The sequence below is a fragment of the Bos grunniens genome, chromosome 18 (assembly GCF_055505025.1).
Source record: "Bos grunniens cultivar Pamir isolate PY7600 chromosome 18, Bosgru_T2T1.0, whole genome shotgun sequence".
Classification (NCBI taxonomy): domain Eukaryota; kingdom Metazoa; phylum Chordata; class Mammalia; order Artiodactyla; family Bovidae; genus Bos; species Bos grunniens.
The window spans coordinates 60,427,186-60,444,467 of record NC_141182.1 but is presented as its reverse complement, the minus strand read 5'-3'; the positions used below and the strand labels follow the sequence as shown (position 1 = coordinate 60,444,467).

The following is a 17,282-nucleotide window of genomic DNA, read 5'->3' as shown; positions in this document are numbered from 1 at the left end:
CTGTAATGAAGATTAAAGTCAACAGACTTCAAACTTCAGGTTGAATGGCATAAATTGTAATGTGGCCTCTTCAAGAAAACACAATTAATAGAATATTTACAGAGTGAAGACAATTGCCAACTTACACATGTTTTCATGTCATATACAAATCATTCCGTAAGTTTTAACTTATTGTGACTTGTAATGATTCTGAAGAACATAATGATCTCCCATTAATCTTAAGAGAACTGCAGACTTATTCCTTTTATGGATTGGCTGACACACAGGCTAATTTAAGAATTGTGCAAAAACTTTACCTACTTCGTTACATTTGTAAGGATCATCCCCAATATGAAGCATTTTGTGATGAAACCTCAGGAAGCATTGTTTCATCAAATTCTTTCCACATTTAGTAAATCTCTTTAGTTTCTGACCTGTACGAATTGAACCATTACACCGAAGTTGGAGATACCTGATGAAAACTTTTATAACATTATATTTGAAACACTGTTCTCCAGATTAAATCTATTTCAGTGATTTTATTCTCAGGTACAAGCCTTAGCACACATACTAGTTTGTGTGGTTTCTTTCAAAGGTAGGTACTGAGAAGTCTGGTGAATTGTGCAGCCTGGATAAAACCTCCGCTCGTAACTCGGTAGGGTTTCTCTTAAATGGACTCTCCCGTTGCCTCATACTTGAACTCAAGGTAAAGATTTTGCCGCACTTGTTACATTTGGTTCGAGTAGGTGAAATCACCCCTGAATATTCATTGGAAGGACTGATGTTGAAGCTGAAGCTCCAGTACCCTGGCAACCTGATGCGAAAAGTTGACTGATGAGAAAAGCCCGTGATGCTGGGAAAGACTGAAGGCAAAAGCAGAAGAGGGAAACAGAGGATGAGATAGTTACACAGCATCCCTGACTCAATGGACATGAGTTTGCACAAACCCCAGAAGACAGTGAAGGACAGGGAAGCCTGGTGTGCTGCAGCCCATGGATTTGCAAGGAGTCAGACATGACTTAGCAACTGAACCACAACAAATGTAGTGACAGCTGAGATTTAAGTAAAGGCTTTTCAACAGTCTTTACTTTTGTAAGGTTTCCCTTTCGTATGAACACTTTGATGCTTTGCCAGGTACGCCTTCCGACTAAAGCAGCTGCCACATTCATTACATTTGTAAGGTTTCTCTCCTGTATGAATTCTCTGATGAATTGCAAGATTTGAATTCCGATTGAAGACCTTGCCACACTCGATACATTTGTAAGGTTTCTCTCCAGTATGAGTTCTCCGGTGAATTTCAAGGTATGAATTATAACTGAAGACTCTACCACATATATCACATTTACATAATTTCTGTCCTGTATGGATTATCTGATGTCTCTTGAGATTTGAGCTGTGATTAAAGATTTTGCCACAGTCTTTACATTCGTAAGGTTTTTCCCCAGTATGAATTCTCCGATGAACTGCAAGGTATGAATTTTGACCAAAAACTTTCCCACAGACATCACATTTATATGGTTTATCTCCTGAATGGATGATTTGATGTTGTATAAGGTGTGAGCCAAAATAAAAAGTTTTGCCACACTCATTACATTTGTAATGTTTCTCTCCAGTATGAATGATCTGATGACTGACGAGGGTTGATCTAATACTGAACATCTTACCACACTCGTTACATTTATAAGGTTTCTCTCCAGTATGAATTCTCTGATGACTTGCAAGGTTTCCTTTTTGACTGAAAGCTTTGCCACATTCATTACATTTGTAAGGTTTCTCTCCAGTATGAATTCTGCGATGTTTTGCAAGGTATGAATTCTGACTAAACACCTTGCCACATTCATTACATTTGTATGGTTTCTCTCCAGTATGTATTCTCTGATGAACTGTAAGGTATGAACTTTGAGTAAACACTTTTTCACATATATCACATTTATATAAGTTCTCTTTTGTATGGATTATCTGATGTCCAGTGAGGTGCAATCCATAGTTAGGGGTTTTGCCACACTCATTATATTTGTAAGATTTCTCTGAAGTATGAATTGTTCTATGAATAGCAAGGTCTGAATGTTGACTAAAGACTTTGTGACATACATCACAATTAAATATTTTCTCTTCTGTATGGATCAACTGATGTTGAGTGAGGTTTAAGTGCTGATGAAAGGTTTGACCACTCTGATTACAATTGTAAGGGCTGTCCTTGTGTGCCCTCTGGTCTTGTGTCAGTACTGAAGGATGCATAAAATCATTCACACATGGATTACCAAGGTTGGACTGGATAGAAGAAATTCCTTGAAGTGGTAAAAATGAGGCATTAATATTGATACTCCTGTGAGCTTCATTAAATTCATCAATTTTCTCTTCACTTTTATAAAGCTGTAGTTCATTCCCAAAGCTTAATTGAAGTCTGTTTTCAATAGGCTGAATTCCTGTAATGCTTCTACCACATCGCTGTTTCTTACAGGGGAGATTTTTGCCATGGGATATAGGCTTTCCTTTGTAATTTCTTTCCTCATCTCTTGGCTTAAACTCAAAGTCACATATATTTTCCTGGATTTTCCTGAGGTAAAAATCTTCAATTTTATTCCTTTTGTGTCTTCCCAGTATAACTATTTGGAATCCTTCTCCTCCATAAATGTTTGCATTTAGTTGTAACTTCTTGATCACATGCATATGAGAGATATCTACAAGATATAAAGAACCATAAGTAATCCTTTTTTTTTCCATAAGTAATCCTATTCATTATAATTCATAAGTAAATATTTCATGTTAAATACATGATATTACACCAAACTAGTACTGACATAAAAAGGAGTTATGAAAATTCCCAGTCATGATATTAAAACCTTTGCAAACACAAAATGAATGATTCTTTAGTAAAGTGATCTGAGGTAATTCCACTTAATTTTAGGGCACCCAACAACCTACGTAAAAACACTCATTGTAAAAACTTCTGTTGACTATCAAAAGTGTATATTTCAACCATGACACCAAAGCACATACCAGTTAGCAGTAAACATACTTACTGGTGCCTCATAACTGAGGAGAAAAGAATATTATTATACTATACATATATTATACATACTTGTTAAATATAAATGAATGCTAAAAAATCTGACAAAATATATTACAACAATAAATAATCCAAAATGAACTTATTTAATGAGTAATCGCAATGAGTGGCAGTTTCAAATTCGGAAACAAATATAACAGAGAAAAAATAGCAAATGTGATAAAAGTTTTTTAAAAAACAAAATGTTCTTTGAAATATCTCCTGTAAAACTATGTACCCATGAAGCAGCATAAAAATTCTAAAAGACCACCGTCTATAAATAAAATTTAAATATTAATAAATGAAATATTCTCCATTTACATTAACAGCTATTACACAAAGCAACTCCCTACTTGTGCAGTGCCCTAAAATATCCAGGTCATTGCCTCCAAAATACATATTGCAAATTTATTTATTTAACTATGGTCATAGATAATATGGTTGAGAACAAATTGCAAGAAAAAGGAATACAATATATAATAAACAAAATGGATATAATAAACATATCTGAATATTATCTTTTTATACAAAAGCCACTTTTGATTTGTTAGTATAAAAATGCACTATTTCTGGAGTAGGAAACCGCAACCCACTCCAGTACTCTTGCCTGGAAAATTTCATGAGCAGAGGAGACTGGTGGGCTACAGTCCAAGGGGTCACAAAAGAGTTGGACATGACTTAATGACTGAGCCTGCACACACACAATGTATAATATATAATTTTTACTGTTGTAAAAATTTACTGCTGTAAAAATTTTAAAGCAAATAAAGATCTTTCTCAAAAGAAAAAAAAAGCACTCTTTCTGAGAATTCCCTGGCAGTTCAGTGGTTAAAACTCAGCACTTTCACTGCCCTGGGTCCAGGTTCCATTCCTGGTTGGGAAACTAAGATCCCACAGGCAGCATGGTGTGCCAACAAAAAAAAAGGACATTTCATGTCATCTAACATTACCAATTTCTTTTGAAAGTCTTGAGGAAAATAATCACAATTTTTCAAGTAAGGAAAGTGGAATCACAGATTTATGTACATGACCCCAATTGACACAGAACATAAAGTAAGAACCACAGTATGAATTTTGATCTACAGTCTGAGACAACATATACTTAAACATGACTGCCCACCCAAGCAGTCTAGATTACAAAATACGACGACAAATATCAGGAGTTAAGAAAGAAAACGTCAAGGAAAACACAAGAAGTGAGCTGTGTAACTACTAAGGGGATTCAGCCACCCCTTTTGAAACTGGTTTCTGAGTTATCACAGCTGCACACAGTGATTTAGGTTGTGTCAGGAGAAAGCTGTTCAATACACAGAGGTGTTATTTTTACAGTGTAAGTAAAGTGGAAGGTGGAGGGATGGTGAAAGAGTGCTGTGGAAATTAATAAGTTTAGGATAATAACTTAAATATACTAGAAAATAAGAATCTTTCATCCATATCATGGTTTCATGTAAAGAAAGATCAGAACTGAGAAACGGCTTGGGTGGAGCATAGAGTACCTATATCTACAAAGCTTTTGACTGTGAATTCCACTGTACAAGGGCAACTAAAATACTGACCTTAAGACAAAAGAAGAATTGGTTTAGCAATAGAATAGTTCTGTACCATTTTTTTTTTTTTTGGTACCATTTTTAACTAGGGGAATTATACTATGAGTATGGGAAAAAACCAAATGAGATTTAGACACTGTATAAAGAAATTAACTCTCAATCTATTACACTATTTGCTATGCAATGTATCCAACTGAGTATTTTAGTGACTGTATTTCCACATATATGCTCAATATAAACATACACAGTATTCCAGGAGACTGTGCAATAATGTACTCAGCAAAAAGCAGAAGAAAAAACCAGGAGAAGACCATTACAAGGAGTCTAATCTGTATACACAAATGCAGAGCAAAGTAATAGGATCAACAGTATTGTAAAGGAGGGAGATCATGATTTCAGAATGAATGTCTCCTAGTTGGGTAAGCAGAGTTTATATGAGGAAACAAACTGAAAGTGCTTGACAAAGCCTGAAGATATAATCAGGATATAATATATTCCAGGATATAATCAAAACAGGTAAGTAAGTTAAAAATGAAAAAAGTAACTAAAATATTAATTACGTAATATCCTTTTGCATACAAAATTTTTATGCTAGCTCTCCTTATTATTAAACATAACAGTGTTTTTTTAGCTGGCCCCTCTAAAAACTGGAAATCATATTAAATTCTTAACACAAACTCTCAAATTAAAAACATGAGGAGTTATGTCAGCAGGCCAGTAAACCACAGGCACTCATTACCCATGAGGAACCAAGTTAAAACAAAGCAGGGAAAAAAAAGCAGAAAACAATTTGGCAAAACTCACCCAACCGGTAAAGAAGCAGCAGCACTCTAACAGATGCCTGTCCAGAAAACACTAAACCGAAAAATGTAGGAAAGTTCATGACAATTTCCTGGCCCTTGACTCCCCTCCTCCTCCTTATACTACGTTGAGAACGAACTGGCACAAGCCTCCCCATTCCCAGAGGTTCCCTCAGGTAAAAATGCTAAAAATATGACAGAAACATTCAGTAAACCAAAAACAGAAAAAAAATGACCTCAACACAATAAAGGACATGTATTAAGAGCCCATAGCTAACATCATACTCAATGTGTAATGACTTAAAACTTTTCCCCTAACATCAGGAACTAGACAAGGATACTTGCACTATCTCTAAAAAAAGAAATTACTAGAATTTCTAGCAAGAACACAAATGTAGCAAAAACACATTAAACAATCCCAATAGAAAAAAGAAGCAAAACATCTCTGTTGACAAATGAAATATAAGAAACCCTGGAGAATTCCCTGGTGGTCCAGATATGGTTAGGACTCCAGGCTACCACTGCCAGGATCGATCCCTGGTGGGGAATCTAGAATCCCACATGGTGCGTGTTGTGGCAAAAATAAAATAAAAATTTTAGCTCTGAAGATTCTGGAAAAAAAAAAAAAACTGATAAAAATAATGAACTCAGAAAAATGACAATATACAAAAATCAATACTATTTTCCTACATTAACAATAAAAAAATCAAGAATTAAATTCAGAAAATTATATTTACGATACCATCAAAAAAATAAAGTGTTCAGCAAAACCATACAGAAGAAGGGAAAGATATATGCACTATGAACTGAAAACACAGCTGAAAAATATCTGAAAAGTCAAATTAATACAGATATCCCAAGTTCAATGGATTAGAAGTAAATATGATCAGGGTGTAAATACTACCCTTAAGTGATCAACAGAGTCAACCCAATCCCCAATAAAATCCCAACAGTGTGTCTTAAAGAAAAAGATATATCCTAAGAGTCAAATGCAATCTCAAAAGACACTCAATAGCAAAACCAAGATTGAAAAGAAGAAAGTTGGAAGTTTCACAATTATTTCAAAATTCTTAGAAACCTAAACTAATCCAAGCAGTGTGGTATGAGCATAAAGAGAGAGAGACCAGTAGTATATAACACAGAGACATGAGAAATAAACTCTAGTGTATGTGGTCCAGTGACGTTCCACAGGGGGTGAGGACCACTCAATGGGGACCAGACAGTCTATTAAACAAAAAACAAATTACAGTTCAGATTCAAAGTATCACTCTACTTTATAAGTTCTGATTTAGATGTTTCAAAATCAGCTGTTGATATACAAAGAACAATGGCACGCAGGTGAACAAAAGACGGCATTAACAACAGTTTACACAATAGCCTCAAAATATAAGGAAGTGAACTTGGACAATGTTATCTTGAGAAAAAATTCCTATACCATTTACTGAGAATGAAAGGGGATGATCACAGCACATGCGAACATCACTGTCACAATGCTACTGAGACAGGCTTTTGTGACATTGCTCAAAACCAGAAAAACACCCAGAAAGATTTATCAGTCAGGTTCTGGTGATATTTCCTATTTTGTATCATAGAATATGCAGACCACTTTACTACAGGGTGGTAAATTTCTATATAGCAGGAAAATATTACAATGCATGAAGGATAGTATTCTCCATCAAATTTATCTGTTACCCAGTAACAAAGAGTCCACCAGAAAGTATTGATTAACTGAGGGTGAATTATCACAGCAGAATCTGGATATAATTTCAAAGCATAGGACTATGTATTTCACAAACAAATTTTAGAAGCAAAATCACACACAAAGTTACAAGAGTATGATATGAGGAAGAGAATACAGTCCCAGACTAGATAGAACACTACAGGAGTGAAAAATACATGAGACATGTATGTCATACATCACAGGATCTTCAGACGGAACAATGTGCTCCTGCCACCGACACCAAACTAAGAGCCGGAAAGACACACAAACGCTCCTCATTAGGACTGGGGATCAAAGAGAGCATGACTGTGTCTACTGTCTTTAGTTTCCCTGCAAAATAATTACAGGAAACAGAATGCATCACCCTGTTACACACAAGCCTGAAGAGTGTGGCCAAGGCAGAAGAGAAGGAATAGAAGAGGGATCCAAACAAGCAGACAGGACCAGAGACAGCTGCATGCAGATTCTGGGGCGCCAAATGCAATCAGAGAGCAGCCAGTGCTTTCCCCCTTCTGATGAAGTGTTCTAAAAACATCAAATGGAGATGGAATGAGCAAGGGTTCAGGGACTGTTGTCTGCAGGTATTGGCTCTTATCTCTATGGACTGGGAACTGGACTGCCAATGGAGTGAAGTTGAGAAGAAGAGATGAGGGACTAAGACGTCCCTTTAAAAGTCCACCTCATGCTCCTCTAAGGCAAGCAACAGGAGTTCACAGGAGTCAGATGGCAGAGCGCTGCAGATCATGATAGAAGCTCTGTCTTTGTCCCTGGCAGGAATGTGGCACCACTAGAGGTGAAAGAATACATTTTACATGTGGAAAGACAAAGAGGGATAGGTTACAGAGAAGAAAAATTTCCTCTGAGAGCTCACATAGTAAGTAAATGTTTGTACTTCCTATAGAATTCTCTGACAAGGGGAAAGTCTGTAAACACTACTAATAGTGAGGCTCCCCTGGACCCTTCTGAGATCTGAATTGTGTTCACCCTTTGATACACTGCCAAAGGCATTCACCTCACTCTCCATTGACCAGGGCTCTTTGTCTTGTTACAAAGTGGGTAAAATATTCAGGTAAGAAATATAAATACCTCCACATAAGAGGAAAGAGACATGATTTGCTGTGGCTTTGCCAGAATCCTAGTCCCTTGTTCAACTGAGGATTGATGGGAAAACAGAGAGGAATAGAAAAATATTTTCAAAATTCACCTGCTGTTTACCTCCTTCTGAATATAGAGGTAATAGTATAATGTGAAGAAACATAGCTCTTTTCCTAAAACTCCTGAATCAAAAGCACATGGGTAGGAAACAGGAAAATGAGTATGTTAAAAGTTTTCCACTGAGCTTTACAACTACAAAAACTCTGGAACAACTCCTAATGTATCATGAAGTGGGCAGATCGTCAGAGGAAAAGGTAGATTTAAACTCCTGAGGCTGGGTCCTAAAGCTCTTCATGTCTGAATCAACAGGGATTTCAGATCAGTCAAGTAAAACCGGGGCTCCCAAGAGGCACGCAGTGGGAAATGCAGAGATACCCCAGGGCAGATCCCAACTTCAAAGGGAAGTGATCCTCACCCAAGGAGACTAGGTTCCTGAGGGTCTCCACCATCACGTCCCTGTACAAGGCCCTCTGAGCAGGGTCCAGGCATTCCCACTCCTCCTGAGTGAACTCTATGGCCACATCCTTGAAGGTCAACTGTGCCTGAAATGAAAACACATTTCACCAAGGGGCCATGAGGAGAGCTCTTATTTTCACACAAAAGGAGAAGAGAAGGGAAAGGATCAAGTTGAAGTATGTTTTCCGACAGATCCAAGTAAAGCTATTTGGAGGAAATTATGGGTCTCTTAATTTTAATTTCTTTTGCTTTTATACAAAGATTATGATAACCTGTAATCAACATGGATTTTTCATTTTTGTGGACAATACATGAAATACATGTAAGTAAGATTCAACAATGTGTTGTTCCTCCAGAAGTGTTAGACTATGTTTTACACACTGACTGCTATTCAATATCTAGATGAGCTACACTATGAGTGGTGGCATCAGAAATGACAAAGTCAACAGTGCCATAAAAAAAGGTCAAAATCTTAAATTATTATCATAAGAACAACAGCAATGACTAAAAGTGTTCAAATCCTTTAAAGATGCTATGCAATATTCTAAATGCTTTACGGCTATGGAATTTTTTAATCAACATCATAGCTCAGTACAGAAAGACACATGCTGTTCTACAGAGACAAGTATCAGAGACATTTGGAGAAACTTAACTTAGTTTAAAAAGCTAAGAAATGATACAGCAAGAACCTCAATTAAAGAGAATGCAGTCTTAAACTGAAGATAAAGAAGCAAAAACTGAAGTAACAGAAGAGCATTAAGGCTAAAAAAAAAAGAATAGCATTAGAAGCACACTGACAGAGGATTCCCTGAGACTACTTGAAATAAGTTCAAAGTGAACAACACAGAAGGCAATAAACGATCATTACAGATATGGGCACACAAACACATACACATAACATGTTAGTAATCTTACTACTATTTGAACCATGAACAAGAGAGTGTAGAAAAAATGCAAGGTCATGGAATATATTTATACTTTTAACTATAATACAGTACACAGTTATAAAATCATGATTTTTTTATGAAAACCGTGGACTTCTAGATTCATGAACTCATGGACACACATGTAAATGTAGAAATAACTGAAATGAGAGAAGGTGTCTCTGGACATATTTGTGCATGATTTTTTTCACCATTGTTTTCATTCATTTAAATTTCAGCATTTTTGGAAGAATGAAATAGCATCAATTGTACCAAATAGTAGTAACATGAAAAAAAAATAGGATCTCTTGACTGCGATCTCTATGAAATATCTATATATAAAGACAATGAAAACCGTAACATTGACAAAGATAGGTATTAACAAATGCAAAGCAGAGTTTATTTCTGTATTCCACTCATAAAAAACACTGAGTCAAATTAGAAAAGCTGTTACTATTATACATTAAGAGATGAAGAAAAAATGATCACAAAGCAAAGTTAAAAACTACTTAAAGAATTAAATATCACAACTATAAAGAAAATGGAAAAAAATACATTGTAATTAAGAAAGACTATTTCACCAAATCTCATGATCAAAGGGAAACTCTGAATGCATTCCCTCTGAAGTTACAGTGGACTGTGCAGGGGATGACAGAGGATGAGATGGTTGGATGGTATCACCAACTGGATGGACATGAGTTTGAGCAAGCTCTGGGAGTTGATGATGGACAGGGAAGCCTGGCGTGCTGCAGTCCACGGGGGTCAAAAAGAGTCCGACATGACTGAGCTACAGAACTGAACTGAACTGAAAGCATGAGAGACAGAAGAGGAAAAAACTGCCTAAGGAAGTAAAAGATTTGCTCACTGAAAATTACTAAACTTTACTAAGAGAAATCTGAGGACATAAGTAAATAAAAAGACACTCTGTACTCATGAATTGGAAGATTTAATATTCTTAAAATGACTTTATTACTGAAAGTGTTAGATTCTAATGGAATCCCTGTCAAAATTTCAAAGGCAATTTTTGCCATTAAAAAAAAAAATTACAATTCAAAGGGAACCTCAAGGGACCCCCAAACAGCCAAAATATTCTTGAAACAGAAGATGGAGGCTGTCATTTTCAAAATTTAAAACATATTACAAAGTAATTAAGATGATGTTGTAATGGTATAAGCCCAGATACATAACCCACTGGAACAGATTCAGTTCAGTTCAGTTCAGTCACTCAGTAGTGTCCACTCTTTGTGACCCCATGAATCATAGCACGTCAGGCCTCCCTGTCCATTACCAACTCCCAGAGCCACCCAAACTCATGTCCATCGAGTCGGTGATGCCATCCAGCCATCTCATCCTCTGTCGTCCCCATCTCCTCCTGCCCCCAATCCCTCCCAGCATCATGGTCTTTTCCAATGAGTCAACTCTTCGCATGAGGTGACCAAAGTACTGGAGTTTCAGCTTTAGCATCAGTCCTTCCAATGAACACCCAGGACTGATCTCCTTTAGGATGGACCGGTTGGATTTCCTTGCAGTCCAAGGGACTCTCAAGAGTTTTCTCCAACACCACAGTTCAAAAGCATCAATTCTTCGGCACTCAGCTTTCTTCACAGTCCAACTCACATCCATACACGACCACTGGAAAAACCATAGCCTTGACTAGACGGACCTTTGTTGGCCAAGTAATGTCTCTGCTTTTTAATATGCTGTCTAGGTTAGTCATAACTTTCCTTCCAAGGAACAAGCGTCTTTTAATTTCATGGCTGCAATCACCATCTGCAGTGATTCTGGAGCCCCCAAAAAATAAAGTCTGACACTGTTTCCACTGTTCCCCCATCTATTTCCCATGAAGTGATGGGACCGGATGCCATGATCTTAGTTTTCTGAATGTTGAGCTTTAAGCCAACTTTTTCCCTCTCCACTTTCATTTTCATCAAGAGGCTTTTTAGTTCCTCTTCACTTTCTGTCATAACGGTGGTGTCATCTGCATATCTGAGGTTATTGATATTTCTCCTGCCAATCTTGATTCCAGCTTGTGCTTCTTCCAACCCAGTGTTTCTCATGATGTACTCTGCATACAAGTTAAATAAGCAGGGTGACAGTATACAGCCTTGACGTACTCCTTTTTCTATTTGGAACCAGTCTGTTGTTCCATGTCCAGTGGAACAGATTAGAGTATCAGAAATAATTCAGTGAATATGATATAAAATGTACAGACAAGGGTGCAAAGACTGCACAAAGGGCAAAGGACAGTCTTGATAATAAATGATACAGAGCAACTATATGCAATCCAGCAAAAGAATGAAGATGGAACCTTACTTGTAACAAAGGTAAAATCTTCTATATCACAGGATATAATCCACCAAGTGCAGAGACAACCTCTGAGGAATGGAGGTGACAAAAGTGATTGAAAGCATGTCCAGTTGTCAGAGATTTTGATTGATTTCATAGGTCAAATTCAAAAATGGAATAAAGCATTCCCTGGCATCCAGTGGTTAGGACTTGTGCTTTCACTGTCATGGATTTAGGTTCAAACCCTGGTTGGGGAACTAAGATAGTACAAGCCAACATGCGGCACAGTCAAAAAAACAAAAAAAAAAGGAATCAATCTCCTTATATCACTGATGTCTGTTCCTGAACTTTCCCTTCCATTTGCAACTACTAAGATTTGAAGTCAATAGAGAACAACGTATGGTTCCCAAGGGAGAAGAATGGGGAAGGGATAGTCAGGGAGTTTGGGATGGACATGCACACACTGCTATATTTAAAATAAATAACAAGGTCCTCGTATAGCACATGGAACTCTGCCCAATATTATATGAGAGTCTGAATGGGAGGGGAGTTTGGGGGAGAATGGATACATGTGTATGTATGGTTGAGTCCCTTTTCCTTCCACCTAAAACTATCACAACTCTGTCAATCAGCTCTACTCCAATATAAAATAGCTAAAAAAAAAAAAAAAAAGACTTGAAGTCAATGACTCATTCATTTAGCTTCAAATGCCTTAGAAAAAGATTACCCCCTCATTGGTCAGTTTTCCAGATTTTATCAGATACTATGTATATTAATGTTCAATTTCTTTATCCTGGTTGACAGAGAACAGATAGCACATCCAGATGGGCCCTAAGCAATCCCTGCTGCCCAAGAGCACTGAGACCCCGTCTCCAACCCATGGGTGAGAAGTCCTGCCCAGGATGATGCCCAGGGGAGCTTCCTCACAAGGACCAGGTCACCGGGTCATGGGGAGACGGCATCTAAGTGGAGATGACAGGCCCTGAGGGAAGGCCCCGGGTGAGTGTGCGTGTATAGGAGTCAGACAGGATACTCCAGACTCTGACACGATTAGTGAGTCCAGAGAAGGGCAATTCAGAAGAACAGACTGAGAATCCACTGAGGATATGACTTTACCTGAGAAAGAGCCATGCCTGACTCCAGTTCTTTCCTCTTCCTCCTCTTCTATGCTCTTCCTTGGGCAAAGTAAGTTTTTGAAGTCAACCTTGAAAGTTGCAAAACTGCTGTTAGAATCCATATCTTCTCTCTCTGTGCCCCAACCATACACATACACAAAGAAGATCTCATCAGGTGGAAAAGTGTCTTTGGCTGCCCATTGTCACAAGAGAGACCAGAGACCAACAAGGGACTTTCCCACACTTGCCCTCGGACCACACTCCCCTCCTGGTGAGGGCTCATGTACACAGCAGCAGGGGGCACCTCCACTGACCCCACGATCCCCTTCAGGTCACACAGCAGGCCCTGGTCCAGCCCCATTCAGAGCAGAGCCCCTCCCCTGAGCCTAGATCTCAGCCCTTAAGACTGGGAGGATCCAGAGTACTGATGCTCAATGCTAGATGTACTGGGGCCCCTTAAACACTATTGAGGTTGGACCCCACACTGACAATATAAAAAGGAATATCTGGTCAGGGGGTAAAAAAACATGCATACCCTGAAGTTTTCATCGATCTAAGGCATGCCTGAGTTGACCAGCACCCAGAGGAGGCAAGTCCAGCCCACCCCTAACATTCTATTTTCCAGCGTGACTGAGGCTAACAGATGAAGAACAAGTATGTACATATAAGGCATCCAGTGTGACTATTTGATGAAGTAATTTACACTTCTGTCAACTTACAACTAGCATTTTCCTTCTGTGTGGCAAGAATATTGAAGTGTTACTCTCTCAGCAAATACCAAGTATATAGAAACACAGTATGATTAACCATAGTCAACATTAGATGCATTACTGCAAATATTGACCTAGAGATTTAATTTCCTCTGGATAGCTAGACAGGTGAATCTCTAAGTCATTTTCTGTAATAGCCATACCATTTACATTTCCACTAAGAGTACACAAGAGTTCCCTATTCTGTGTGTGTGCGTGTGTATGTGTGTGCACACACATGTTTTGGGACAGGGTGGGAGAGGACAGGAGAGAAACTAGCACTGGCTTGGCAGCAAGAAAGTAGCAGCTACACCTTCCCAAGGATGTCCTCCTGTACTACCGTTCACTTGGTGTTGCCAGTCCTCTTGATTCCTGGAACAATCTCTCCCTACACTGAAGAACTTAATGGCCGCTCTCAAGTTTGGTCCACAGAAGCATACCTAGCAAAACCTCTCTAATGAAAACTTTCTGCCATTTGAAACTTAGTACTCATCATTTCCTTCCCTTTTCGACTCAGATGAACTTACAAACTCTCATGGGGTCCATCAGAGTCTTTATAAAACCCATAATGATCCACTCATCCTGCTATAAAAAACCACACACACACACACAAAATCCCAAACTCTAATAAATCATGCCAGAGAGAAAAGTACATATGAAGACATCCAAAGATATACTGGATGCAAAACACCATGTTTTCATTCACTGTAACCTCAGCCCAAAGATTGTCATCTTTGAAAACTACATATAAAAGATGTTTTCAGCAATGCACAAGCCCTAGCGAGACCCAAACATCCCAAAGAAACACCCCAAATCCCCCTGTTGTAGCTTTCACAGTGCAACTGAAAATTTATTTGTGACACAAAATACTGAAGAGTACTAAAGGTAAACAACAAAATGACCTCTGAAACTTTTCTTATATTACTCTAAAAACTGTAGAAAGATTCCTTTCTCTCTCTCTCTTTTCCCCTGGAGCAGGAAGGATTTACTACTTGCAAGAAGTAATGGAGAGCAGTGTCCCTACACAATGATTCTTGACACCTCCCCAAAGATCCAACACAAGTCACCTGTAGAGTGGATGCTGAAGGGCACCCTTCAGCTCCATCTCCTGAGCACAAGGTACCCATCCTCCTGCACCCAAGGATCCCTGTGTGCTCAGCTCAGGCTGTACTTCTAACATTGGAGGAAAGTAATTTTCTGTGCCTGAAATCACTGCCTTCATGGAAGCCAAAACATGGAAGCAACCCAAATCTCCATTAACAGAGGAATGGATAAAGAAAATGTAGTACTTATATATAATGAAATACTACTCAGCCATTAAACAGAATGAAAAAAAAATGCCATTTGCAGCAACACGGATGGATCCAGAAATCGCCATACGAAGTGAAGTTAAGAGAAGGAGAAATATCTTATGACATCCCTTAGATGTGGAATCTAAAAAGAAATTATACAAATGAACTTACAAAACAGAGACTCACAGACTTAGAGAACGACTGTGGCAGGGGGTGGGAGGGAAGGGATAAATAGGGAGTTTGGGACGGACATGTACACAGTGCTATATTTAAATGGATAACCAACAAGGACCTACTGTATAGCACCTGGAACTCAATGTTATGTGGTAGCCTGGATGGGAGGGGAGTTTGGGAGAGAATGGGTACATGAATATGTATGCCTGAGTCCCCTCACAGGTCACCTGAAACTATCACAGCATTGTCAATCAGCTATACCCCTATACAAAACTAAAAGTTAAAAAAAGAAATCCACAAATTTACATTTAATGCTGAGAAATATTTCTACTATGGTCACTTCTACTCAGAGTCTGTGTTCCTGTCTCTAAGCCAGCATTTTTGTTGTTCATTCTGGGAAGACAGGGACCCATATACAATTCTACAAAAAGTAGATACTCTCTCCAAAAAGAACTGCCATGCAGAGACATACCCAGTTTGGCCAATCACTTCAGGGTCAGCGTTGCTCTGACTGAGTTTCTGGTCTAGTCTCTCATCTGCATGTTATAAGTGGGCTCCCTGAGGCCCAGAAGGGAGACATTTTTTGAAAAAGTCTTAGTGGAGTGAATAGAATAGCGGTGTTTCCCAAATGAGATCCCGCAAGGTCAGTGGGCAGAGTTTGTCCTTATCACCTGTTCCATTTAAAACACCATCTATCAGGTACCTGATCAAAGGAAACTTCTCTTTCAAGATCTGATCACACAGACACCAAACAGGTAATTCTTCTTTTCCAGAAAAATCAAAGTAAAATAATTTAAACAGTCGCAGAAGCACAGCTGCTGGTGCAGAAAACATTGTAAGGGTTTAACTTAGAAATAAGCTCTGAGCAAACTTCATCATGAACAGAGGAATACAAGAGGCAAAAAAAATATAAGGGATTCAAATCCCTTATATAAACTGGCATCAGATCAGATCAGATCAGTCGCTCAGTCGTATCCGACTCTTTGCGACCCCATGAATCGTAGCATAGTATTTGCATATAACCTACACACACCTTCCTATATGCTGTAAATAATGTCGAGGTTACTTATAATACCAAATAAAATGTGAATGCTATGGAAAAAAAAAATTACACTAACTTGTTAAACCAGGTTTTGATCATTAATATAAAAGACATTTCTACCAAGTACTCATCAAAAGAATCTAAACATATTTACTAGTTATGAAAGAACTTTGCCAATATATTAAGATAAAGCAGGGAAAGCACTTTGGTGTCAAGAATATATGAATCAATAAAAGGAAATAATCTTGCTGTCAATGCTTTTAAAAAATTGAGGACGTATCATATTTAGAAAAGAACCACATGAGTAGAACACATAATACCCCCAACTTATTTCACAAGTTAACAGTTATTTGCAGGGCATTAGACATTTAATGCAGTAGTATATATGTAAAGTTAACAACCAAAGAAATGTAAAGGAAACAGAGGAAAGTAAATCCATTATAGAAAAACAGCACTTTCAATGTTTCTTTAAAGAGGTACTATGTGGTGACAGAACCAGTCCTTTCTTGTCCCACTAGTGCCCCTCCATCCCATGCCAGGAAATGGAAGGGGGTGACCCACACCTGTCTAGAGTCAAGTCACTGCTCCTTGGCTCATTAGGGACTGCAAAGGGACGTTATCTTGTCATACAAAATGTACAAACTTTCCAGCTTTGCAATATCAATCTTCATCTGTATAATTTAAGCAAACAAAATTTAAATTTATTAGATTCTAAAGCCAGAAAACAGTGCATCATAACTTTGTCCAAATTCAGTTCACTCACCTCTCCCACCTGGACCCAGTTTCCCCTCTACCTGCACTATATATATATATATTTTTTTTTTTTTACCTGCACTATTATGCGTTTCCATTTAATTGTCTATCTCCATTTCCTCCCCGCCCCCACCCCGTTTATATCTCCTTTTTAATCTTTTCTATTCTGCTAGCGCCCCTGCCGGTCTATTTCTCTCTGCTCTCCTGCCACATTTTGCAACTTGTTTCTTCTCTTGTTGCCC

At 38.2% G+C, this 17,282-nt stretch overlaps 1 protein-coding gene across 10 annotated transcripts in view; it reads right to left on the bottom strand.

The window, feature by feature from the left end:
* Positions 1-503: 503 nt before the first annotated feature.
* Positions 504-17,282, bottom strand: part of LOC147354496 (zinc finger protein 665-like) — a 37,672-nt gene continuing 20,893 nt past the window's right edge. For 2 of the 10 annotated variants that reach the window (XR_015146473.1, XM_086354281.1), the window contains 2 exons: positions 13,032-13,119; positions 504-2,660 (listed from right to left, as the gene is read on the bottom strand). Coding sequence is in view for 8 of the 10 variants with exons in the window: in XM_086354281.1 (XP_086210407.1) it covers positions 1,054-2,660; positions 13,032-13,119 (1,695 nt within the window). In the remaining 2 variants the exon portion in view is untranslated. Of the gene's footprint in view, positions 2,661-5,379; positions 5,431-7,727; positions 7,883-8,665; positions 8,793-13,031; positions 13,120-16,850; positions 16,954-17,282 lie in introns of those variants that run through there. The other 8 variants (XM_086354285.1, XM_086354279.1, XM_086354278.1 and 5 more) reach the window with 7 other exon arrangements.